The sequence below is a fragment of the Lithobates pipiens genome, unplaced genomic scaffold (genome assembly GCF_037356315.1).
Source record: "Lithobates pipiens isolate NorthernLeopardFrog02 unplaced genomic scaffold, aLitPip1_a1.2 Scaffold_30, whole genome shotgun sequence".
NCBI lineage: Eukaryota > Metazoa > Chordata > Amphibia > Anura > Ranidae > Lithobates > Lithobates pipiens.
Window position 1 is genome coordinate 40,658,819 of NW_027507791.1, and position 25,933 is coordinate 40,684,751.

The window sequence follows — 25,933 nt, forward strand, 5'->3', positions numbered from 1 at the left end:
AAGTATATATATTTTTTTTATATGTGATTGAGTGGTTTACATACAATTTAGGCACTATATACATAAATAAAAGAATAATAATAATAATAATAAAATAAAATAACAATAATAATAACATTTATATATATATATATATATATATATATATATATATATATATATATATATATATATATATATATATATATATATATATATACATATCCACTGTGTGTGTATATATATATGCACTGTGTGTGTATTTATATATATATATATATATATATATATATATATATATACATATATATATATATATATATATATATATATATATATATATATATATATATATATATATATATATATATATACATATATATATATATATATATATATATATATATATATATATATATATATATATATATGTATATATATATATATATGTATATATATATATATATATATATATATATATATATATATATATATATATATATATGTATATATATATATATATATATATATATATATATATATATATATATACATATATATATATATACATATATATATATATATATATATATATATATATATATATATATATATGTATATATATATATATATATATACACACACACACACACACACACACAGTGCATATGTATATATATATATATATATATATATATATATATATATATATATATATATATATATAATGTTATTATTATTATTATTGTTATTTTTTTATTTTATTATTATTATTTATTTATATATAAGTATTCACCCCCTTGGTTTTTTTACCTATTTTGTTACATTATAGCCTTTAGTTAATTTTTTTTTTCTATCTGAATTATAGGTGATGGATCAGAACACAATAGTCTACATTGGTGAAGTAAAATTAGAAATATATATATACATAAAACTATTTTTCAGAAATAAAAAAAATGATAATTGGCATGTGCGTATGTATTCACTATTCATAATTAGTGAAATGATGTCCACATGTGTGCAATCTAAGTGTCACATGATCTGTCATTACATAGACACACCTTTGTGAAAGGCCCCAGAGGCAGCAACACCTAAGCAAGAGGCACCACTAACCAAACACTGCCATGAAGACCAAGGAAGTGTCAGGAAAGGCTGGCTGGGGACAGTGGTCTGTCACCTGTCTGTGCATGCCTGCGGGTGCCTGGTGCGTGTGTTTGCGGTCGCCCGGTTGCGCGCGCACGGTTACCGGCGCCAGGCTGGCTATTTAAACACAGTTCTCCTTCTGATCTTGCTGCTTGATCTACAGCGTTCCTGAGACTATTACCTGAATCTGATCTGTTTGTGTATTGACCCGGCCTGACCTGCGACCTTCCCTGCCGTCTACGACTCTGCGCCTGTCTCATCCTCTGGTCCATCCGTGCTCATCCGTTATCGACCCGGCTTGTTCCACGTTCCCCGCCTCTGCCTGCTGCATCTGTTCCTGTACTGACTGTCTGGTTTGACCCAGCTTGCCTGACTCTTCTGTGTGCCTGCCCCTGAGTGATCCACCTGTTCCTGTTGGTCTCCTGCTGTCTACTGGTTCCTGTCTGCTGTCACTGGGGCCTGCTTGTCCAGCTACAGTTCCTGAAGTCAGCCAGATCCATCCACCGGCTGTTGATCCTGCCAGGCACTCGTGCTACCTCTGACTCCCGTGCCTCCTGTCACCATCATCAGGGCCGTGAGTCGGGGACGCAAGAGAGGTCTCCTTCTGCATTCCGGGCTCACCACTAAGCAGCCATGACCGAGCCCGCGCAGGGAGGCCTCTCCTTTGGATGAACTGTGTTTGCATCTGGCGGGTTTGACCCAGGCAGTTAAAGGCCTTCAAGAAAGCTATTCCCGTTTGGAGGAACGTGTTCAAGCCCTCTCCCCGCCAGCTACTACCCAGGGGTCACCATCCGCCTCTGCCAGCATGCCTGCTCCTCCAGCAGTGGTGATGTTACCCCCTGAACCTCGAGTGCCCACGCCTGAAAGATTTTCTGGTGAACGCAGCAAATTCAGGGCCTTTCGCAACTCCTGCGAGTTATACTTTGCTCTTCAGCCACGGACTTTTTCTTTGGAAGCCACCAAAGTGGGCTTTGTGATCTCCTTGCTCCAGAACGAACCCCAGACATGGGCACATCGCCTTCTTGAACAAAAGGCTGACGAACTTTCCAACCTGACCACCTTTTTTGACGCGATGGCCCGAATTTATGAGGACCCTCAGCTCTCAGCAACAGCCGAAGCCGCTCTCCATGCATTACAGCAGGGTCGCAGGGCCGCAGAAGACTACGTTGCAGAATTCAGGCGTTGGAGTGCAGACACCAATTGGAACGATGCTGCTTTCCGCTACCAGTTCTGGTTGGGTCTGTCTGATCCCCTGAAAGATGAACTCGCCCGTGTAGGGGTTCCTCAGACTCTAGATGAATTAATCAATCTATCCATACAGATTGACAGGCGCCTACGTGAACGCAGGTCAGAGAGAGCCGCAGGTCCGTCACGTCCCACCTGGATGTTGCCAAGAGTGCCCAGTTACTCAAGTACTATGCCACCAGCTCAGTCTACACCTACTACTGATGTGCCGGAGCCTATGCAGCTGGGTTTGCTACGACCAACGCTCACACCTGAAGAACGTCAGCGTCGCCGCATGAATGATCTGTGCATGTATTGTGGGGAGCCTGGGCACTACGTGAGGTCCTGCCCAACCAAGATCCGTAAGTGGCTTCCTCCTTCTGCTGATCAAGTCCTTGCAATCACCAATGCTTCCCCTCATCTTGCTCTTTCCGTTTTGTTGCAGCTCCCCGGAAAGAACATCCAGGTTCCCGCTATCGGTGACTCGGGAGCATGCAGCTGCTTTATGGACTCTGTTTTTGCAGCAAAACATCACATACCACTACGCTCCAAGACCCAAGGACTACTGATACCTTTTGCTGATGGATCCGCCATCCGGTCTGGTCCTGTCACCCAGGAAACCATCCCCATCTCTGCCAGCATATCCAATCTTCACCATGAACTTTTATGCCTTGACATCATCACCTCACCCTTGTTTCCTGTTATCCTGGGAATGCCCTGGCTCCAGGCCCACAACCCTCGCATTGACTGGACTACCAGAGATGTTACCTTTCCTTCACCCTATTGCTTCCAACATTGTCTACCAAGGACTTCCAACCAGCCCACAGCTCTGATGTGCCTGGATACGGAAGCTCACCAATTAGTTCCAGAGGCATACCACGATTTCATGGATGTTTTCAGTAAGAAAGGTGCAGAGACTCTCCCCCCTCACCGGGTCTATGACTGTCCTATCGAGCTCCTCCCTGGGCTGAAGTACCATTTGGAAGAATTTTTTCCTTTAACTGAACTGGAACTGGCAGCACTCAAGGACTATATTGATGAAAATCTTAAGAAAGGATTCATCCACTCTTCCACATCCCTGCAGGAGCTGGCATTTTCTTTGTGGAAAAAAAAGGACCACACCCTTCGACCATGTGTCGATTATCGGGAACTAAACAAGGTGACCATTAAAAACCGATACCCTCTTCCTTTGGTGCCAGAACTTTTCCAGAGACTGGGGGCAGCAGTCATTTTTACTAAATTAAACCTACGGGGGGCCTATAATCTGGTCCGCATAAGAGAGGGTGACGAATGGAAGACAGCTTTTCGCACCCGATTCGGACATTTCGAATATCTAGTTATGCCGTTTGGGCTCTGCAACGCCCCCGCCACCTTCCAGCATTTTATAAATTACATCTTCAGAGACTTCCTGGACCTATTCTTCATCATCTACCTGGATGACATTTTGATCTTTTCTGCCTCCATCAGTAGCCATCGTCAAAATGTCAAGTGTGTGTTAGAGCGACTCCGTCAGCATGGCCTTTATGCAAAACCTGAGAAGTGTGAATTTGAACAACAGAGTATACAGTTTCTGGGACTAATTATTTCTGTTGAGGGCATTAAAATGGACCCTCAAAAAATTTCCGCTATCCTTGACTGGCCTGCTCCTGTGGGATAAAAAGGGTGTTCAGGCGGTTTGTGGGCTTTTCGAACTTTTATCGGAAATTTATTAAAGGATTCTCAGCCATCATCTCACCTATTACCCAGCTGACTAAGCAGGGAGTTCGATTTCATTGGACTTCCGAAGCTCAAACTGCTTTTGACACCCTTAAGAGACTTTTTACCTCCGCTTCCATACTGAAACACCCTGACCCGGCTCTCCCGTTTGTTCTGGAGGTTGATGCATCCGAAGTCGCCGTTGGGGCAGTACTCTCACAACGACAAGGCCCCAAGTCTCTTCTGTTCCCTGTTGGCTTCTTTTCACACAAGCTTCTGCTCCTGAAAGAAATTATGATGTGGGAGACAGAGAACTATTAACAATAAAAGCGGCTTTGGAGGAGTGGCGGTACCTTCTGGAAGGAGCAGCTCACCCGATCCTGATCTATACGGATCACAAAAAACCAGGAGTACCTGAAATCTGCTAGAAGGTTGAAGCCGCGTCAAGCCAGGTGGGCGCTGTTCTTTTCCAGGTTTGCCTTCCATGTCACCTACAGACCGGGTTCAAAAATACCAAACCGGACGCATTGTCCCGCATGTTCAATGATCCCAAAGTACCTACCTCTCCGGATACTATTCTGTCGCGGAAAACTTTCTCCTTCTTCAGGAAGATCTGTTAAGCAGGATTAAGCAAGCTTCCAGTGAAGACCCCCTCCTGCAGGATCAAGGCTGCTTGCGAAGACGGTCTGTTCTGGCTTGAGGACAAAATCTTCATTCCAGAAAACCTTCGGGCCACCATACTCGGGCTCTGCCATGACCATGTACTAGCCGGCCAACTTCGGTGTCTCCAAGACGTCTGACCTCGTGCAACGCACATTCTGGTGGCCGCAAGTTGCAAAGGACTGCAAAAGATATGTGGAGTCTTGTTCCATCTGTAATCGCAGCAAGGGTAATAAGGCCAGGGCTTGGGCCTGCTCAAACCTCTACCTGCTCCAGAGAGACCCTGGAAGTTAATCTCCATGGGACTTTATTGTTGAACTTCCCCCTTCAGAAGGCCATACAGCCATCTTTGTGGTAGTGGATCGGCTGTCCAAGATGGCACACTTCATCCCCTTGAAGGGAACACCATCAGCACCGGAAACTGCACAAGTTTTTATCAGGGAAGTCATCAGGCTTCATGGAGTTCCAGCCAACATCATATCAGATAGGGGGGTGCAGCTTACCTCTCGTTTCTGGAGAGCACTATGCAGTTCCCTTGGCATCGAGCTATCTTTTTCTTCTGCATACCACCCTCAGACAAATGGGCAGACAGAGAGAACTAACCAGACTCTTGAGCAGTATCTACGCTGCTTTTCCTCCTTTTCCCAGGACGACTGGTTCTCTCTGTTGCCACTGGCCGAGTTCGCTTATAATAATTCCATCCATTCTACCATCAAGCAGACCCCGTTTTTTGCCAATTATGGTTCCAACCCATCATTTCTACCTAACTCTGTTCCTGAATGTTCTGTGCCAGCCGTTCTCAAGACTGTGGATTTTTTCAGTATCAACAATAAACTGTTGCAGGAAACCATGACCAGAGCACAAGCGCTAAACAAAGAGACTTTTGATAAAAACAGACGGGGGGAACTGATTCTGAAACCTGGAAACCAGGTTTGGCTGTCTACAGTTAATCTCTGACTCGCTTGCCCTTCAAAAGAAATTGGGTCCTAAGTTTCTGGGTCTCTTCACAGTCAAGTGGAGAATCAATGAGGTGGCCTACGAACTGGAACTGCCAGAACACTTCGGGTACACCCCGTTTTTCATGTTTCTCTCCTGAAACCCGCCATCTCTAACCCTTTCCCAGGACGAGCCACAGATCCCCCTCCTCCTATCACGGTCAATGGTGAAGAGGAGTTCGAAGTGGTGGCAATAATGGATTGCAGGAAGAGGAATAACTGTGTCCAATTTCTCATTAAATGGAAGGGGTACGGTTCCAAGAAAAACTCATGGGAGCCTGAAAGCAACATACATGCAAGCATCTGATACAAGCCTTCAAGAGATCCCATCCTGAGAAAATGGCCCGGTTGGGCATCCGGAGGCTGCCCCTTGGGAGGGGGCAATGTCAGGAAAGGCTGGCTGGGGACAGTGGTCCGTCACCTGTCTGTGCACGCCTGCGGGTGCCTGGTGCGCGTGTTTGCGGTCGCCCGGTTGCGCGCGGCCGCGCGGGTGCGCGCATTCGCGTGTGCGCGCGTTTGCGGCCGTGCGGGTTCGGTGCGGTTACCGGCGCCAGGCGGGCTATTTAAACCCAGTTCTCCCTTCTGATCTTGCTGCTTGATCTACAGCGTTCCTGAGACTATTACCTGAATCTGATCTGTTTGTGTATTGACCCGGCCTGACCTGCGACCTTCCCTGCCTTCTGCCTGCCTCTGACCTCCGGCTTGTCTACGACTCTGCACCTGTCTCATCCTCTGGTCCATCCGTGCTCATCCGTTATCGACCCGGCTTGTTCCACGTTCCCGCCTCTCTGCTGCATCTGTTCCTGTACTGACTGTCTGGTTTGACCCGGCTTGTCTGACTCTTCTGTGTGCCTGCCCCTGAGTGATCCACCTGTTCCTGTTGGTCTCCTGCTGTCTACTGGTTCCTGTCTGCTGTCACTGGGGCCTGCTTGTCCAGCTACAGTTCCTGAAGTCAGCCAGATCCCATCCACCGGCTGTTGATCCTGCCAGGCACTCGTGCTACCTCTGACTCCCGTGCCTCCTGTCACCATCATCAGGGGCGTGAGTCGGGGGACGCAAGAGAGGTCTCCTTCTGCATTCCGGGCTCACCACTAGGTACGTGACAGGAAGTCTCCAAAACAAGTAAGGGACAATGTTGTTGAGAGTACAAGTCAGGGTTAGGTAATAAAAAAATATCCAGATCTTTGATGATTCCTAGGAGTGCCATCAAATCTGTCATAACCAAATGGAAAGAACATGGCACAACAGCAAACCTGCCAAGAGACGGCCGCACACAAAACTCACGAAGCGGGCAAGGAGGCATTAATCAGCTAATCATGTGATGTAAACAGAGGATCGGTAATTTTTTTTCTTTCTTCTCACGCTGACAGTGCAAAGAGAAAAAAAAAGCCGATCACCAACTTCGGTCCCGAAGAGGAAGAGCCTCATATGTGCCCACCAGTACCACCTGCCAGTGCTCCCTACCAGTGCCATGAATTCAGAAAGTGCCAGCAATCAATGCCCGCAATGAGTGCCAGAAAACAATGCCACCTATCAGTGCCCACAAGTGGCACCTATGCCACCAGTGGTGCCAATCATTGCCACCTAGTAGTGCTGTCAATCAGTGTCACCTACCAGTGCCAATCAGTGCCCATCGCTGCCACCATCAGTGCCCATCACTGCCACCCATCAGTGCCCATTAGTGCCAGCTATCAGTGCCACCTATTAGGGCCCTTCAGTGCTGCCCATCAGTGCCACCTATCAGTACCCACAAGTGCCACCTCATCAGTGGCCCACCAGTGCTGCCTATTAGTGCCCATCAGTGCAACCTATCAGTGCCCACCAGTGCCACTTCATCAGTGCCCACCAGTGCCGCCTATTAGTGCCAATCAGTGCTGCCTATTAGTGCCCATCAGTGCCGCCTTATCAGTGCCCATTAGTGTCACCTTTTCTGTGCCCATCAGTGCAGCCTATCAGTGCCCATCAGTGTAGCCTCATCAGCGTACATCAATGAAGGAGAAAAGTTACTTGTTTGCAAAATTTATTAACAAAATATAAAACAGTTTTGTATTTTTTGATAAAAAAATTCGGTCTTTTTAACTTTTTTTTAACAAAAAATAAAAAACCACAGAGGTGATCAAATACCACCAAAGTAAAGCTCTATTTGTGGGGAAATAAATGATAAACATTTAATTTGGGCACAGCGTTGTATGACCGTGCAATTGTCATTCAAAGGCTGAAAATTGGTCTGGGCGGGGGAATTAGGTGCCCAGTAAGCAAGTGTTAAATGTTGCAAATCCTCAAACAATCCATGTTAATTCCAGGTTGTGAGGCAACAAAACATGAAAATGCCAAGGGGGTGAATACTTTTGCAAGACACTAGATAGATAGATAGATAGATAGAGATAGATAGATAGATAGATAGATAGATAGATATAGATTTATTTATGGGTTTTTTTTGCAGGTACTGTATATATATATATATATATATTTTTTTTTTTTATTGCATGTATACTTATGAATTTTACATTAACATTTTGTTTTAACTTGAAACAATCCTAATTTGTTGTTGTTGTTTTAGTAGTAAACCTGTGATCATATATATACATGCACATATGACGTTGGTGATATCATGTGACTTGTAGCACTTCCTGGTCCAGCCCCTCTCTGGCTCTCAGTCCTTCGCTCGCTGTGACACTCCTTATTTTGCACACAGTCTCTTGCAGAAGCTCCATCGATCAAAATAAAACAAAAAAAAAGTCTCCAGAAACAAGTTCCCAGGTAATTGTCACATTGTATACTTAGATTTGTAATCGTCTCATGCCTTATTACTGAGACAATTTGTTACATGACGTTTGCAAATGTATTTATTTTTTTCAGCTTTGATCGACCTTGCTAAAAAAAGAAAAAAAAAAGGAATGTAAAAAAAAAAAAAAAAAAAGCATAATCAGTTGTGCAGCAAAGTAAAACGTAGTTGCATAGTTATGTTGCAAGATTAAAATCATTTGACAGAAGCAGGAAATGTAAATGGTGTGAAAGTGAAAGTAAATTTGCTTCAATGGCTGCACTCCAGGGGAGGTGGAAAAATTCAATATTTATTTATATAATTTTGCTTTATCATTTTGTTATGTTATTTCATTTTGTTTTATGTTATTTTATTTTGTTTTATATTATTTCATTTTGTTTTCTGTTATTTCATTTTGTTTTATGTTATTTTATTTTGTTTTATCTTATTTCATTTTGTTTTATCTTATTTCATTTTGTTTTCTGTTATTTCATTTTGTTTTATGTTATTTTATTTTGTTTTCTGTTATTTCATTTTGTTTTATCTTATTTTATTTTGTTTTATTTTTTTCCCAAAAGATTTTATTGTAGAATAATGCAATAACAGTTATTGATAACAACCATTGTATATGAGATACAGAGAGTTGACGGGCCAAAGAAAAATAAGACAAGCAGGAAGTGCCCGGATAAATTGAAAAACATTTGTTACTAACAGAGGAAAGAGAAAGAAAAAGGAGAAGGCCTATGGGCCTGGGGCCCAGATGCTGTATACTATACATTCCTTATCGCTAGGTCCGGTAGGTCCGGGGGCATCCCGTCCCCTCCCGACACCTCAATGAGCTGTGTCGAGTGGGGACGCCACGCCAGATAAAACAGTGTAAGGTAAGGTAGAGTGAGAGTGGAATTTAGTCCCAATGCGGTTGTAAAAAGGATCAGGAAGAAGAGAAGAGAAAAGAAGCAGGTAAGATAGAGGAAGAAATTGATGGAAATGCTTGAATCGAAAAACCTGAGCTGCAGGATAATCAGAGCTAACTTACAAATACTGTATGAGAAATAGTACATTGAACCAGTGACTTTCGCTGCCGGCTCTACTTGGTCTGGGGATGATGAATTACTAGTTAGACAAGCTTAATACATTTTGGGTGTGATAACCAGGAAGACCATTGTTTGTTGAATCTAGATTCTGTCATGTGTACTCTGGAGAAAAGAAATTCCATGCGACAATGAACATTAAGTGTGTTAATAAGCTCAGTTAGGGTTGGAGGGAGGGGGTTTTTCCACGCACGAGCTATGAGCAGGCGCGCTGAGATTAAGACGTGGTGTACCACGGGTAGAGAGGAGGAGGGCCAATATTGGGAATCCAGACCAAAGAGAGCCATTCGCGAGGTCAGCTGTTGGGGAGAGTTGGTTAAGGTCTGAACCAGAGAGGAAACTTGTAGCCAAAAGGGTCCAATAGCCGGACAGCTCCACCAGATGTGAAATAAGTCCCCGGTGGAATTGCAATTTCTCCAACACTGTGGGGAGTGGGTGGGGAAGATGGTCGCTAACTTTTGCGGTGTATAGTACCACCTATGAAACAGTTTCATGACCGCTTCCCAATGTGTAATGTTTTTGGAGATGACTAGTGGGGTGCGAAGTACTCGATGCCAATCTTCCATGGGGAAAGAGCAATGTAGCAGGGATTCCCAGTAGAGTATGCTCGAAGATTTTGAGGATGAGGTGGGTCTGGAGAGGAGTTTGTAGATGAAGGATATGCCCTTTAAAACTGTAAGAGGGCGATTATAGAAATGGAGAAGTTCCTTGGAGGTGGGGTCTGGAGTCGTCGAGCTTTGAGAGATAATATGTCGAAGCCTTAAGTAGATATAAAAGTCCTTATGAGAGAGACTAAAGTCCGAAATCAGCTGTTGGAAGCTTTTTAGATCCGAACCAAGAAACAGGGCTCCGATGGTGGTGATTCCGGCTTCATGCCAGTGCTTAATTGATAGGTCCGGAGAGAGAAGTTGTAGCGCTAGTAAGGGGAGATTGTTCAATGCGGCTCTGTGTATGCCCAGATGATCTTTGCGTATTGCACTCCATTGAGATAGGCAGGCCCTTACTGTGGGAAGGATGGATCGTGTGATCGGAAGAGATAACCAGATTGCTGCTAGGGTCAGTTGTGGGTCAGCTGGGAGAGTTGCTACTTCAATTTGGTGCCATCTCGTGTTGGGGTCTTGCGACCAAAGTTGTCTCCCCTGGTCTAGTATGATTGCTTTGTAGTACTTTTTAACGTCCGGTGAGCCCATCCCTCCAGAGGTAGAGGGAGTGCTTAGAATAGAAGATTTCAAGCGGGGTTTACGTCCTGCCCAAATGAATGAATCTAAGGTACGCTGTAGTTTAGCTAAGTCTGCTGAGAGAATCGGAAGCGGGAGTGTCCGAAAGAAATAAAGAACATGTGGAAGGAGAAACATTTTGGTTAGGGCTATCCTACCAGCCCATGAAGCTTTCAAGGAGGTCATATTTGAGGATAAATTGTTCAGTTTCGTGAATAAAGAGACAAGATTACTTTGTAATAAACCAGAGGAGGGAGAGACCAGTTGAATGCCTAGATATTGCAGGGATGAGCCGGGGGCCCAGGAGAAGGGTGCTATTTTAGTAATTTCTGCTTTGAGCGCTGGCGAAATCTCTATGCCAAGCATGGCTGATTTTGAGTGGTTTAATTTGTAAAGGGAAGCTTCACTAAATTTATGGAGGACGTCAGTCAGGGTGGGAAGGGATTTCACTGGATCAGAGACAGCAATGATGACATCGTCTGCATAGAGACCTATCTTATGACAGGTATCTTTCACATTAATACCATGTATATGGGGGTGCGCGCGGATGGACTGCGCCAGAGGCTCCATGACTAACGCGAAAATCAAGGGTGAGAGTGGGCAGCCCTGGCGTGTACCATTAGTGATTCTAAAGGGATTTGAGAGAATGCCGGAAGTGCGGACCCTCGCAGTAGGTGAGGTATATAGACCTAGAATAGCTTTTAAGAACTCGCCCTCTATGCCAAATTTCCGGAGAACTGCCTCAAGATAACCCCAATGGACTCTGTCGAACGCCTTCTCTGCATCCAGTGATATCAGCAGAGAAGGCGTTCGACTGTGCTCCGCCCAGTGGATAAGGTCTACAAACCTGCGAGTGCCATCTGAGGCTTGGCGACGGGGAATAAAGCCCACCTGATCCGGGTGTATGAGGGAAGTCATGTGTTGTGAGAGTCTGGTGGCAAGAAGCTTGGCATACATTTTTAGATCGGTGTTGAGTAGTGAGATAGGACGATAGTTAGCCGGGTCATACGGGGCCTTTCCTGGTTTATGTATGGTGGAGATGGTAGCTTCTAGGGATTCTGAGGGGATCTCCCCTGTGGCCAGCATGTGATTAAAGGAGTTGCATAAATGCGGGGTCAGTTCATCTACAAACGTCTTATAATATTCGTTTCCAAAACCGTCTGGACCCGGGGCTTTATGTAGGGGGAGACTTTTAATTGCGTTTTTAATTTCCAGCTGTGAGAAAGGTAATGCTAAGTCAGCAGCTTGAGAAGGGGAGAGGGAGGGGAGGGTAACGTTGGAGAGAAATGTCTGGATATTCTCTGTCATGGGCTGCGTTTCCGTCGTGGAGTCTTTTAAGTTATACAATTGTTGATAAAATGCGCAAAAGCAGTTGGCTATGTCTCTAGGATTAGTCAGTCTGTTGCCTTTAGAATCTATTAAGTGGGAGATTGTGGATTGGGCAGTCCTGTGTTTGTATTGTTGGGCTAGAGCTTTCCCTGATTTGTTACCCTGAGAGTACCAAGTTAGTTTAAGTTTTCGGAGATAGAATTCGTGTTTATTCTGAAGATAAGTACTCAATTCTGATCTCAGTTTGCTGAGTTCTGCGTGCGTGGAGGCAGAGGGGGATTTCATATTAACCTTCTCTAGAGATTTTATCTTATCTAGATAAGTGTTAAGGGTCGCTGTGCGCTTTTTCTTCTCCTGAGCCCCTAGTCGTAGCAAAATTCCCCGTAGAACTGCTTTGTGTGCGTTCCAGGGTGTGGTGGGCTTGGGGACAGAGTGCTGGTTTACATCGAAATAATCAATTATGGCAGTCTTGACCTGTTCCCTAATGTCCTTGGTGCTTATCAAGTTGGGATTTAGTCGCCAAATTGTGAATGGGGAGGTAGGAGGGGAAAGATTGAGAACCATAGAGATGGGGGCATGATCAGACCACGATATTACACCAATTTTAGTGGATGCAACTGCTTGCAGTAGCACTTTGGATGTCAGGAACAGGTCAATCCTGGAATATGACCTCTGAGCAGTGGAATAAAACGTATAGTCTCTTTCAGTACCATGTTGACACCTCCAGGGGTCATAAAATTCTTCCAGATGTAAAAAGGAGGAGAGGGTAGAGGACCTTCTCCTTTGGGGGGATGAGGAGTCCAATGCGTGATCTGGTACCGCATTGAAGTCTCCACAAAAAATGATTTGATCTTTCGGGTAGTGTTGTATTTTGGCGAGAATGGACTTAAGAAAGGGCTTTAGGTGAGTGTTGGGAGCATATACGTTCACAATCACCATGGGTTTGTTATTGAAGGAAGCGGAAAGGATCAAGAACCTCCCTTCGGGATCTTGCTCTACATTGGAAACCGTAAGTGCCACCGTAGAGCGCACTGCAATCATAACACCTCTAACTTTTTTATCCGTGCGGGAATGAAAGATATGTGGGTAGCGTTTATTGGTACATTGTGGTGGGTTCCGGGAAGAGAGATGGGTCTCCTGTATGCATAAAATATCAGAATGGGAAGTCGCAGCTTCCCTCCATAAGAGGGAGCGCTTGAAAGAACTATTCAGTCCCTTAACATTAAGGGACGTGATTGTAAGGGACATTAGCAAATAGGGTCAGTTGTCACGATGGTACTGGAATTGACGGACCTTTACAACAGAACTAAGTACAAATACTAACTCTGCGAGCAGAGAATGAACACAACAATCAATGATTGTAAGTCAAGGTGTACAAGTAACTAAACAGTAACTTTAAAAAAGAAAAAAAAAATACAAAAACGAAGTTGCAATAAATCAAACAAACAGTAGTAATGTGCCTATATCTATGACCGGGAGATATAGAGACGTGAGCCAAGGGTCTAATTGGTTCCTGAAGGAACAGAAGGTGGCTTTGGGTAAGGTACGCAGGTAGGTATGGGAAAAGAATAATGCCGTGTGCTTAGCACACAGTGGCAGTTCGGCGTGTGGGGGTTCAAAGGAGGAGAAAGAAACTGTCATCCACTTTAACCTGAGAAGTCAAGCGCCTTGCCAGAAGGGGGGGTTGCCCAGGGGGGCGGCCCCCTATGATTGGAGGTTCAGGATTTAGGTTTCGTATCCCATCTATTGGGGATCTTTGCAGGTCTAGTGTTCAGAGGCGGAGCCGGGGGAGCATGAGGGGCAATGCCCCAGTTGTGTAGTTGTTTGAAACCGTCCTTGGGGGTCAGGAATGTGACTTGTTGTTGCTGGTAGTTTACAAGAAGCTTGGTGGGGAAACCCCATTTGTATGCGATTTTATGTTCAATAAGTATCGCAGTGATTTGAGAGAAGGCCTTGCGTGCCTGTGAGGTGGCGGCTGAGATATCATTGTATAGCTGAATCTTAGCGAAGGGATCAGGGAGGTTGCGTATGGTTCTTGCGGCCCTCATAATCTGCTCCTTAGTATTAAAGAAGTGTATCCTAGCCAGGATATCTCTGGGTATTGTGTCTGGGAGGTGCTGCGGATTATGGATTCTGTGTGCTCTGTCAATAAGGAGTTCCTGCGGTGTAAGAGCCGGTATAAGCTTGTGAAACAGCTGGTGCAAGTAGGGGACAATATCGGGGGGTGACACAGTCTCTGGGACTCCCCTGATCTTGATATTATTCCGCCTTGAGCGGTCTTCGAGGTCTGCGACTTTAAGACGCAGTTGGTGAATCGCAGAAGTATGTTCATCCTGAATGTCAACTACAGTGTTGTGAGAGCTAGTAGCAGCAGAGAGATGGTGCTCTATATGATCTATGCGCTCTTCCATGTCTTCCATTCTGTCCATCAAATGGTTAATGGAGGATCTGAGCTCCTTCTGCATGTCAGCTTGTAGTGAAAGAAGCATGGCTTTCAGTGTATGTTCAGATGCAGGGCTATCTGATGTACTGTAAGCGGCCAGTGAGGAGCTAGTGTCCGTCAGCGCTGCTGTGGGACTACAAGTGCCAGCGCCATATTGCTTCTTCATTAATGGAGGCTTAGAGGGAGAGTGTGCTGGGGAGATTGCTGCTCTCTTACCTCTGTCAGCCGGTGACATGGAGGGCGAACGCTGCCGCTCTCCAGAGTCCTCCATGTCAGATAGATGATCCTCTGTGGGTGCAGGTGCTGCCGAGGCCGCTGGTTTCTGCTGAGGAGTGAGGCCTTCGTCCCGAGCGGCGCCATCTTGGGCCTGCGCGCCGGCCGGCTTCATGTAGAAGTCTGTGAGCTTCTTCGCCCCGTGAACGGCGGATCTGCCTCGGGTCATGTCCCCGGAGGTGCGGGGTGATCCCTGGAGCACCGTGGAAGGAATCGCGGTGGCGGATGGCGCTGGATGCTGTGGGTAGCTGAGTGGATGAGAGGAGCTCAGCACTTATGCGGCCATTCCGGTCAGCGGCCAAGCCACGCCCTATTTAGTTTTATTTTATTTCATTTTGTTTTATCTTATTTTATTTTGTTTTATTTTATGTTGTTTTATGTCATTTTATTTTTTTTTTCATTTTATTTCATTTGGTTTTATCTTATTTTATTTTGTTTTATCTTATTTTATTTTGTTTTATATTATTTCATTTTGTTTTCTGTTATTTCATTTTGTTTTATCTTATTTTATTTTGTTTTATCTTATTTCATTTTGTTTTCTGTTATATCATTTTGTGTTATTTTATTTTGTTTTATTTTATTTTATTTTTTATGTCATTTTATTTTGTTTCATTTTATTTCATTTTGTTATGTTATTTTATTTTGTTTCATTTTATTTAATTTTTTTTATGTTATTTTATTTTGTTTTATCTTATTTCATTTTGTTTTCTGTTATTTCATTTTGTTTTATGTTATTTTATTTTGTTTTATTTTATTTCATTTTGTTTTATTTTATTTTGTTTTATCTTATTTCATTTTGTTTTATGTTATTTTATTTTGTTTTATTTCATTTTGTTTTAAGTTATTTTATTTTGTGTTTTTTTTATTTTATTTTGTTTTTTGTTATTTTATTTTGTTTTATTTCATTTTGTTTTATGTTATTTTATTTTATCTTTTTTTAGACTCCACCAGACGGATCTCACACAAAGTAATTAAAGCTGAACTCCAGGATTTACAAATATCATCTCTATCCATTCATCATGTGCATTCTTAAATCTCGGTGAGCTTTGTGTATTTCTTCCGGATCTGTGCAGTATTCCAGTGTGAGACTTCCTGTAATAAAGACCGCTCACTGCTGCGCCCTCTCCTTGTGCAGAGTGACTGGTCTTGTTTCCGCCCCCTCCTGTCGTTTTTCTGTAGTGGGTGGAGCTCCTGAGCCCCTCCTACTGCTCTGCCCCCTCTCCCTGTGCAGAGTGACCAGTTTTGCTTCTGCCCCTTCTGTAGTTTTTTTCTGTAGTGGGTGGAGCTCCTAGCCCCTCCCACCACTCTGCTCCCTCTCCTTGTGCAAAGTGACTGGTCTTGTTTCCGCCCTCTCCCGTAGTTTTTCTGTAGCGGGTGGAGCTCCTGAGCCCCTCCTACCGCTCTGTCCCCACTCCCTGTGCAGGGTGACCAGTTTTGCTTCCGCCCCTTCTGTGTTTTTTTTCTGTAATGGGTGGAGCTCCTGGCCCCTCCCACAGCTTTGCTTCCTCGCCTTATGCAGAGTGACTGATATTGTTTCAGCCCACCTCCTGTAGTGGGTGGAGCTCCTGGCCCCTCCCACCTCTCTGCTCCCTCTCCTTGTGCAGAGTGACCGATCTTCCGCCCTCTCCTGTAGTTTTTCTGTAGTGGGTGGAGCTCCTGGCTCCTCCCACCACTCTGCCCCCTCTCCTTTTGCAGAGTGACTGGTCTTGTTTCTGCCCTCTCCTGTAGTTTTTTTCTGTAGTGGGTGGAGCTCCTGAGCCCCTCCCACCGCTCTGCCCCCTCTCCTTGTGCAGAGTGACCAGTTAAGCTTCTGCCCCTTCTGTCGTTTTTTTTCTGTAGTGGGTGGAGCTCCTGCCCCCCCCCCACTGCTCTGCTCCCCCTCCTTGTACAGAGTGACTGATCTTGTTTCCACCCCCTCCTGTAGTTTTTCTAAAGTGGGTGGAGCTTCTGGCCCCTCCCACTGCTCTGCTCCCCCTCCTTGTACAGAGTGACTGGTCTTGTTTCCGCCCTCTCCTGTACTTTTTCTGTAGGGGGTGGAGCTCCTGGCCCCTCCCACCGCTCTGCTCCCCCTCCTTGTGCAGAGTGACTGGTCTTGTTTCCGCCCCCTTCTGTCATTTTTTTTTCTGTAGTGGGTGGAGCACCTTGGCCCCTCCCACAGCCCTGTTACTTGCACAGACTATGTACAGTGCATTGATGATACCATTGCTACTTTTACAAAGTAATATCTGGGTTTGCAAATGGGGATTTGGTGCCCACAAAGTGGGTTTATATCCTTTGTGGCTATTGGGCAAAACTATTTAAGGGCCGGTGTTTGTGCCCCGGAGTTCAGCTTTAAAGTAGGCTCCTTTCACACAGGAGACAGTGGTGCAGTAAAAAAGAGGGGGTTGTTTCCGCCCCTCCCCCAAAACAATTATTTATTTTGAGCCTTGGTTTTATCACTTCCCACCCAACCACCTACCTGAATTCTACCATCACAGCTGTACGCATGCTATGCAATTGTATCTCTGGCAGAGATTGACAGGTGGCACCGCCTGTCAGACTCGCCCGTTAAGGGCAATGGGAGCGCGCCATAATGCTGTTGCAGCTCAGTATTTTAACACAATGATGGATGATGGTGACAACAGTGGACAATGCCTGTGTGATGTGCGTGACAACATCCCCAGGGTGACAACGCAGGAACACAATTGGAAGATAAGAACTGAGTGTTGTCATCCTATAACAGGAAGTGAGTCAGGGCCTTCAATGGCAGGATCGCCGGGAATTATTTTAATAAAATGAATTTAACTTGTGACATGAAGTGATGGGAACTCGTTGAAGACACATTGTAATAATCGAATACTTTTAATATTTTGTTTTCAAGGTAAGTGTGTATGTTCCCTAGAGAAGATTCCAACCGAGATGGAGGAATCTACAAGAATTCAGTCTGAAGGTGAGTCAAAGTCTCATGATTATTAACCACACGTCTACCGGGGCATTTCATTTTTGAAAACAAATCTGTACTGTTTGTTAGGAATTATTTTTTTACTGAAAACAGAGGCCCTGGAGAATAAAATGGTGGCAGTTACAATTCTTAGCTGGACAGTGGCATAACCAATGGGGGAAGGAGGGGGAGCGGTCCGCCACGGGTGCCACACATTGAGGGGGAGGGCAGGAGATCATAGCTTGAGTCTTTAAGGTGCATCTTCCCACCTACCTGAAGAGACTGCCGGTGCCGGACAGTATTTCCGGCTTTATTAGGCTCACAGGTAAGCGGGGCCGGCTGTGGTGACAAATCAACCTACACCCACCACCCATCATACACCCAGCACCCAACCAACATACAGCACCCAGCCTGGGCACAGCGACAATCATACACTCAGCACCCAACCAACATACAGCACCCAGTCTGGGCACAGCACCCATCATACAACCAGGACCCAGCTGACATACAGCTCCCAGTCTGGGCACAGCACCCATCATGCACCCAGCACCCAGCCTGGGCACAGCAACCATCATACACCCAGCACCCAGCCAACATACAGCACCCAGTCTGGGCACAGCACCCATCATGCACCCAACTAACATACAGCACCCAGCCTGGGCACAGCGACAATCATACACTCAGCACCCAACCAACATACAGCACCCAGCCTGGGCACAGCGACAATCATACACTCAGCACCCAACCAACATACAGCACCCAGTCTGGGCACAGCACCCATCATACAACCAGGACCCAGCTGACATACAGCTCCCAGTCTGGGCACAGCACCCATCATACACCCAGCACCCAGCCTGGGCACAGCAACCATCATACACCCAGCACCCAGCCAACATACAGCACCCAGTCTGGGCACAGCACCCATCATGCACCCAACTAACATACAGCACCCAGCCTGGGCACAGCGACAATCATACACTCAGCACCCAACCAACATACAGCACCCAACCTGGGCACAGCGACAATCATACACTCAGCACCCAACCAACATACAGCACCCAGTCTGGGCACAGCACCCATCATACAACCAGGACCCAGCTGACATACAGCTCCCAGTCTGGGCACAGCACCCATCATACACCCAGCACCCAGCCTGGGCACAGCAACCATCATACACCCAGCACCCAGCCAACATACAGCACCCAGTCTGGGCACAGCACCCATCATGCACCCAACTAACATACAGCACCCAGTCTGGGCACAGCACCCATCATACATCCAGCACCCAACCAACATACAGCACCCAGCCTGGGCACAGCACCCATCATATACCCAGCACCCAACCAACATACAGCATCCATCATACACCTATCACCCATCCAACATACAGCACCCAGCCTGGGCACAACACCCATCATACACCCAGCACCCAACCAACATACAGCACCCATCATACACCCAACACCCAACCTACACCCAGCCTGGGCACAGCACCCAGAACCCAACCAACATACAGCACCCAGCCTGTGCACATCTCCCATCATACACCCAGCACCCAACCAATATACAATACCCATCATACACCCAGCACCCAACCAACATACAGCACCCATCATACACCTAGCACCCAACCTACACACAGCCTGGGCACAGCACCCAACCTACACCCAGCACCCAACCTACACCCAGCCTGGGCACAGCACCCATCATACACCCAGCACCCCATCATACACCCAGCACCCAACCAATATACAATACCCATCATACACCCAGCACCCAACCAACATACAGCACCCATCATACACCTAGCACCCAACCTACACGCAGCCTGGGCACAGCACCCAACCTACACCCAGCACCCAACCTACACCCAGCCTGGGCACAGCACCCATCATACACCCAGCACCCCATCATACACCCAGCTCCCAACCTATATGATAGGAGGAAATCCGATGTGATGGGGGGTTCTGATGTGAAGGGGGGCCACTGATGCAATGGGGGGCTCCTGATGTGAAGGAAGTTATGTTTTGATTGAAGGATCTCTCTTGTGAAGGGGGGCTTCTGATGTGATGGAGGACCTTTGATGCGAAGGGGGACTTCTGATGTGATGGAGGCTCTGATATGATGGATAGAACCGCTAATGTGATAGGGGAATATCTGATGTGATGGGGGGACTCTGATATGAAGGGGGAGGGGGCGTGATATGATGGAAAGTCCCTCTGATGTCATAGGAGGAATTCTGATGTTATGGGGGCTTTTGATGTCATGCAGGGGCTCTGATGTGATAGGGGAAAATCTGATGTGATTGGGGCCTCTGATGTGAAGGGGGACCTCTGATGTGATGGGGGACCTCAGGTGTGAAGGGGGGCTTCTTATGTGATGGAGGACTGTGATGAGGGAACTTTGATATGAAGATGGAAGGAGTCTTTGATGTGATAAGAGGAATTCTGATGGGATGGGGGGGGGGGGGGCTTCTGATGTGAAGTGGGTTCTGTTTTGATGGAAGGACCTCTGATGTGAAGGGAGACCACCGATGTGATGGGGGCTTCTGGAGGAATTCTGATGCGATGGGAAGACCTCTTGATGTGAAGGAGGGCTCTGATGTGATGAAAGGACCTTTGCTACGAAGGGACTTCTGATATGATTGGGGACTTCTGATATGACGGGGGCTCTGATATGATGGAAGAAACCTGTAATGTGATAGGGGAAAAATCTGATGGGATGGGAGAACTCTGATATGAAGGAGGGATGTGATATGATGGAAGAACGCTCTGATGTGATAGGAGGAATTCTGATATTCTGAAGGGATGAGGGGCTTCTGATCTGATAGGCGGTATTCTGAAGGGATGAGGGGCTTCTGATGTGATAGGGGAAAATCTGATGTGATTGGGGGGGGGGGGGGGGGCTCTGAGTCAAAAGAAGAGAGCACAGAAGGTGGGACTTTATATGAAGAACATGGTTGCAAATGGGTAAATAGTTGAACACTGGGAATTTATTTGGATAAAATATACAAACCAAATTGATATTAGGAAAAACAATAAACATAATACTCACAATAAACATGATAGTAGCGTAAAATCCTACAGTGTAACCATTGCCAATAAATACAATGATAACATGCAGTCGCACAATATAATCATTACCATAAATAAACAATAAATATGGATAAGATCATTAATAATAATAATAATAATAATAATCTTAATAATAATGATAATAACAAGGGATTCATATAATCAAATTTGTAATAAATTCCAAGAGTCACCAAAAATTTGGGGTTAATTGCAGTAATATTAAAGATAGTATCTGCAGGACCTAAGGCCTCACTAAACCTGTACAGATTGAGGTTACATGATATTAAATAGTTGGAAAAGATGTATAAAGGTTGAGGTACACGGCATCAGATAGCTTGACGCGTTTCATGGCTTCCACGCCACTCATCAGGAGCATGCACGTGATTTATCTAAAATAAAAATATTATGTAAATCGTTAGTAAGTTTATAGGGAGGAGGGGGGTGGAGTATACAACCCCCTGCACCAAGGTGTATACCTACTAATTATGGTAAATGTGTTTGGTTATGTAATGGTCAGGCAAGACAGGCATCCGGAGACTTCTCCACCTGGGAGCCAAGGCGGGCAGGTTCCAGAAACAACCCACACAGGCGACCACCCAGCAGGCCTGAGAACCGGGGCAACCCTGTGAAGAAGTAGAAACCGACTGGAAGTGGGAAAAGTGACAAAAAAGTGACCACGGAATGAGAGTGAGCAAATGATGATAGGATGCTGGGAAAAAAGGCTGAAAACCAAAGAGGGTGCCTGGAGATGTGAGGGGGGGGGAGCTCTGAAGTGAAGGAGAACTTCTGATGTGAAGGAAAACTTCTGATGTGATGGGGGAACTCTGATACGATGGGAGGACCTCTGGTGTGAAGGAAAACTTCTGATGTGATGGGGGAACTCTGATACGATGGGAGGACCTCTGGTGTGAAGGGAGGCTCTGATGTGATGGGGGGCTTCTGTTGCGATGGAGGAACTCTGATGGGATGGGAGGACCTCTGATGTGAAGGGACTTCTGATGTGATGGGGGAACTCTGATGGGATGGGTGGACTTCTTATATGATTAGGGACTTTTGATGTGATGGGGGCTCTGATATGATGGAAGGAACCTCTAATGTGATAGGGAAAATCTGATGGGATGGAGGAGCTCTGATATGAAGGGGGGCTGTGATATGATGGAAGAGCACTCTGATGTGATAGGAAGAATTCTGATGTTCTGATGGGATGAGGGGCTTCTGATCTGATAAGAGGTATTCTGATGGGATGAGGAGCTTCTGATGTGATAGGGGAAAATCTGATGTGATGGGGGGGGGGCTCTGATGTGATGGGGGGCTCTGAAGTGAAGGAGAACTTCTGATGTGTAGAAAGACTTCTGATGTTATGGGGGAACTCTGATATGATGGGAGGACCTCTGGTGTGATAGGGGCTTCTGATGCAATGGGAGGACCTCTGATGTGAAGGTAGGCTCTGATGTGATGGGGGGCTTCTGTTGTGATGGAGGAACTCTGATGGGATGGGAGGACCTCTGGTGTGAAGGGGGACTTCTGATGTGATGGGGAACTCTGATGGGATGGGTGGACTTCTTATATGATTAGGGACTTTTGATGTGATGGGGGTTCTGATATGATGGAAGGAACCTCTAATGTGATAGGGAAAATCTGATGGGATGGGGGAACTCTGATATGAAGGGGGGATGTGATATGAATGATGGAAGAAAGCTCTGATGTGGTAGGAGGAATTCTGATGTTCTGACGGGATGAGGGGCTTCTGATCTGATAGGAGGTATTCTGATGGGATGAGGGGCTTCTGATGTGATAGGGGAAAATCTGATGTGATTGGGGGGGGGGGGGAGGCTCTGAAGTGAAGGAGAACTTCTGATGTGAAGAAATACTTCTGATGTGATGGGGGAACTCTGATATGATGGGAGGACCTCTGGTATGATAGGGGCTTCTGATGCAATGGGAGGACCTCTGATGTGAAGGGAGGCTCTGATGTGATGAGGGGCTTCTGTTGTGATGGAGGAACTCTGATGGGATGGGAGGACCTCTGGTGTGAAGGGGGACTTCTGATGTGATGGGGGAACTCTGATATGATGGGAGGACCTCTGGTGTGATAGGGGCTTCTGATGCAATGGGAGGACCTCTGATGTGAAGGGAGGCTCTGATGTGATGGGGGGCTTCTGTTGTGATGGAGGAACTCTGATGGAATGGGAGGACCTCTGGTGTGAAGGGGGACTTCTGATGTGATGGGGGAACTCTAATTGGAGGACTTCTGATATGATTAGGGACTTCTGATGTGATGGGGGCTCTGATATGATGGAAGGAACCTCTAATGTGATAGGGAAAATCTGATGGTATGGGGGAGCTCTGATATGAAGGGGGGCTGTGATATGATGGAAGAGCACTCTGATGTGATAGGAGGAATTCTGATGTTGTGATAGGATGAGGGGCTTCTGATCTGATAAGAGGTATTCTGATGGGATGAGGAGCTTCTGATGTGATAGGGGAAAATCTGATGTGATGGGGGGGGGGGGGGGGGGCTCATATGTGAGGTTGGGCTCTGATGTGAAGGAGAACTTCTGATGTAAAGAAAGACTTCTGATGTGATGGGGGAATTCTGGTGTGATAAGGGCTTCTGATGCGATGGGGGGACCTCTGATGTGATGGGGGGCTTCTGTTGTGATTGAGAAACTCTGATGGGATGGGAGGACCTTTGATGTGATAGGGGCTTGATGTGATGGAGGAAATCTGATGGGATGGGAGGACCTCTGATGTGATGGGGGGCTTCTGATGTGATGGAGGAACTCTGATGTGAAGGGGACCTCTGATGTGAAGATAATTTCATCAAGGTGATTGTGTGTGCATCATCCCAGGCTCAGGTTTCTCATTGATAAGTAACATATACATTTTAGACTGGGGTGCCTGGAGATTTTGCATACTTTTAAAGCGTGTTACAACTTAAAAAATGTCAGGAAATGCTGGATTAGACAATCACAATTTAAGAGCACTTCATACACACTAGAGCTTGAAGTTTACATTACGTTTTTTTAGGTTACATTTTAAAATATAATTCTTTCTCCAGTTGACAAGTTGGGTCAAAGACTGTCTGAGTATGAAGACTATGAGCTTAGGATGGTGTACGAGTATTTCAAAGGCGATATCACCTGTGTCCTGGAATATCTACCTACTCATAGGTTCCTGTGTGAGTCTCAGAATTACATGCGCTTGGACATCGAGGTAAGGAATATGACTGGGACTTTATAGCATCATTGAGTGTACATGGTTTTGCCTTCAGTATGAGGGTTGTAACTGTTTTATATCATATCCAGTAAATAAATGAAAGAAACAAACAGAAACATGGCCATAAAGAAAGCCGGGAGGGGCGAAACACGTAAAGAGGGCGGGACCTGTGTGACGACATCACACTGGGAGGGGCCAGACACCATTTTTTTTAACTGACAGAGCTACGCCGCTTATATGCATGCTGTAAAAAGGCACTTGTATGTGTCTGCACATTGTCAGTGTTACTCCTCCATACTACACTATTGGATCTTCTTTTGCATATATCTCTTTGAGCTTTTGTTGTGCAAGAGCTGGGGGATATTTAGATGTTACCTTGGTGCTGCTGATCTGTTGCCTATGTGATTGAAGCGCTTCTGATCACTAGTGTTGGGTGAACATTACGCCCCGGGCGTGAGTTTTTGACTAAACATTGGCTGTGCACCCCGTTTGGGGAACACCCGAATTTGCAGGGTATTTCAGTGGGTGTTCACCCCGCCGAATGCCCTACAATGCACCCTGACTGGGCAATGCTTTGTAAATTATCAGTGCCCTGATTACCTGTATAGGTCTCCCCTGTGAGGAGATGCCACTGATTGGCTCTCCTCTCCTCACACACTGTAAATGTGAGGCGAGGAGAGCCCATAACCGGCACTTCTGTGTTTACGTGTGATCAGCAGTGATTGGATCACACACAGTGGGTGGGAGGTGGTTAAGAATCATTAAAATCACTGCTCCTGAAAAAAATGATAGTTTAAAAAAATAATAATTTGATTGATATATGTCCCACCCCACAGAGAAGTACCCAGACCCCCATACCCCTTTTATTACCAATTATTTGAATATTATGAGCCTATAAAATGGGTACTTTTGATTTCTCATGTTCGGCTCCTATAGACTTAAATGAAGTTTGCTGTTCGGGGCAAAACTTTTTGCCTGTTCTGGAGTTCTGCTGCAAACCGAACAGGGGGGTGATCGGCCCATCTCTATTCAGTTCTCACAGTCCATCTACCATGTGTTTGTCTAATGATATAGTTCCCTGTTCACTTCTGTTGGTGGTTCCTTTAAATTTATTTACACCCCTGATGAAGCTTGTGTTTGAGCGAAACATGTAGGGTTTTCTATTTTTTTCTGGGAGCACTTTTTTGGAACTTTATTTTGGGGCTGTACATTGTAGCACTGACCCCCGAAGGAGCTGCTGGTTTTATTGGGCTTACCGTTACCTTCTTGACTGCTTCTCCATCTAGGGGTTCCCGTGGTAAACGGCCCAAAGAAATGTGGAAACTGACACTGAATCTTCTTTTGGGTTATTTATTTGAAACAGAAACAGAGTGAATGAAGGGTAGAGGGTTAGGAGTAAGTTCAGGTACTTTAGACTGCAAAAATGGAAAGTCTCTTATAGGAAACACCAGAGAATAGCAACCGTTTCACAACTGGATTTTACAACCCCCAGATAGACCCCCTCTCACTAGGCCTAGCAGCCGGTAGGGTGTTAAGTAAAGTCTCTGCCACAGACTTGAGCGTAGGATATTTGAGAAATAGACATGTGCAGAGTAAAATATTTCGTTTCGGAATTTCGTTTTCGTCCGAAAACTTAATTTATTTAGTTACTCCCGAAATTCGTTTTTATTTATTTCGTTTTTCGTTCAAAAATTGCATTCTTCCGAAAATCCACATGAATTACGGTCGAATCTGTCTTTGAAGGTTTATAGTGTCTGTCGAATGTATAAAGAAGATTTGACGGAGCTAGTATATATGGCATACTTTAGAACCCTATTAAAGTCTATGGGACTCCAACGTTCAAAATCTAAAGTGCTAATTTTAAAGGCTAATATGCAAGTTACTGTCCTAAAAAGTGTTTGGGGACC

At 45.5% G+C, this 25,933-nt stretch overlaps 1 protein-coding gene across 2 annotated transcripts in view; it reads left to right on the forward strand.

Annotated features, from left to right (window-relative positions):
* The first annotated feature begins 8,329 nt into the window (after positions 1-8,329).
* LOC143942691 (NACHT, LRR and PYD domains-containing protein 12-like) overlaps positions 8,330-25,933 on the forward strand; it is a 55,090-nt gene continuing 37,486 nt past the window's right edge. The window contains exons 1-4 of one of the 2 annotated variants that reach the window (XM_077464068.1): positions 8,338-8,456; positions 15,755-15,852; positions 17,674-17,742; positions 23,869-24,023. In XM_077464068.1, coding sequence (XP_077320194.1) covers positions 17,712-17,742; positions 23,869-24,023 — 186 coding nt within the window. In that variant the 5' untranslated portion in view covers positions 8,338-8,456; positions 15,755-15,852; positions 17,674-17,711. Of the gene's footprint in view, positions 8,457-15,754; positions 15,853-17,673; positions 17,743-23,868; positions 24,024-25,933 lie in introns of both variants that reach the window. The other variant, XM_077464069.1, reaches the window with a different exon arrangement.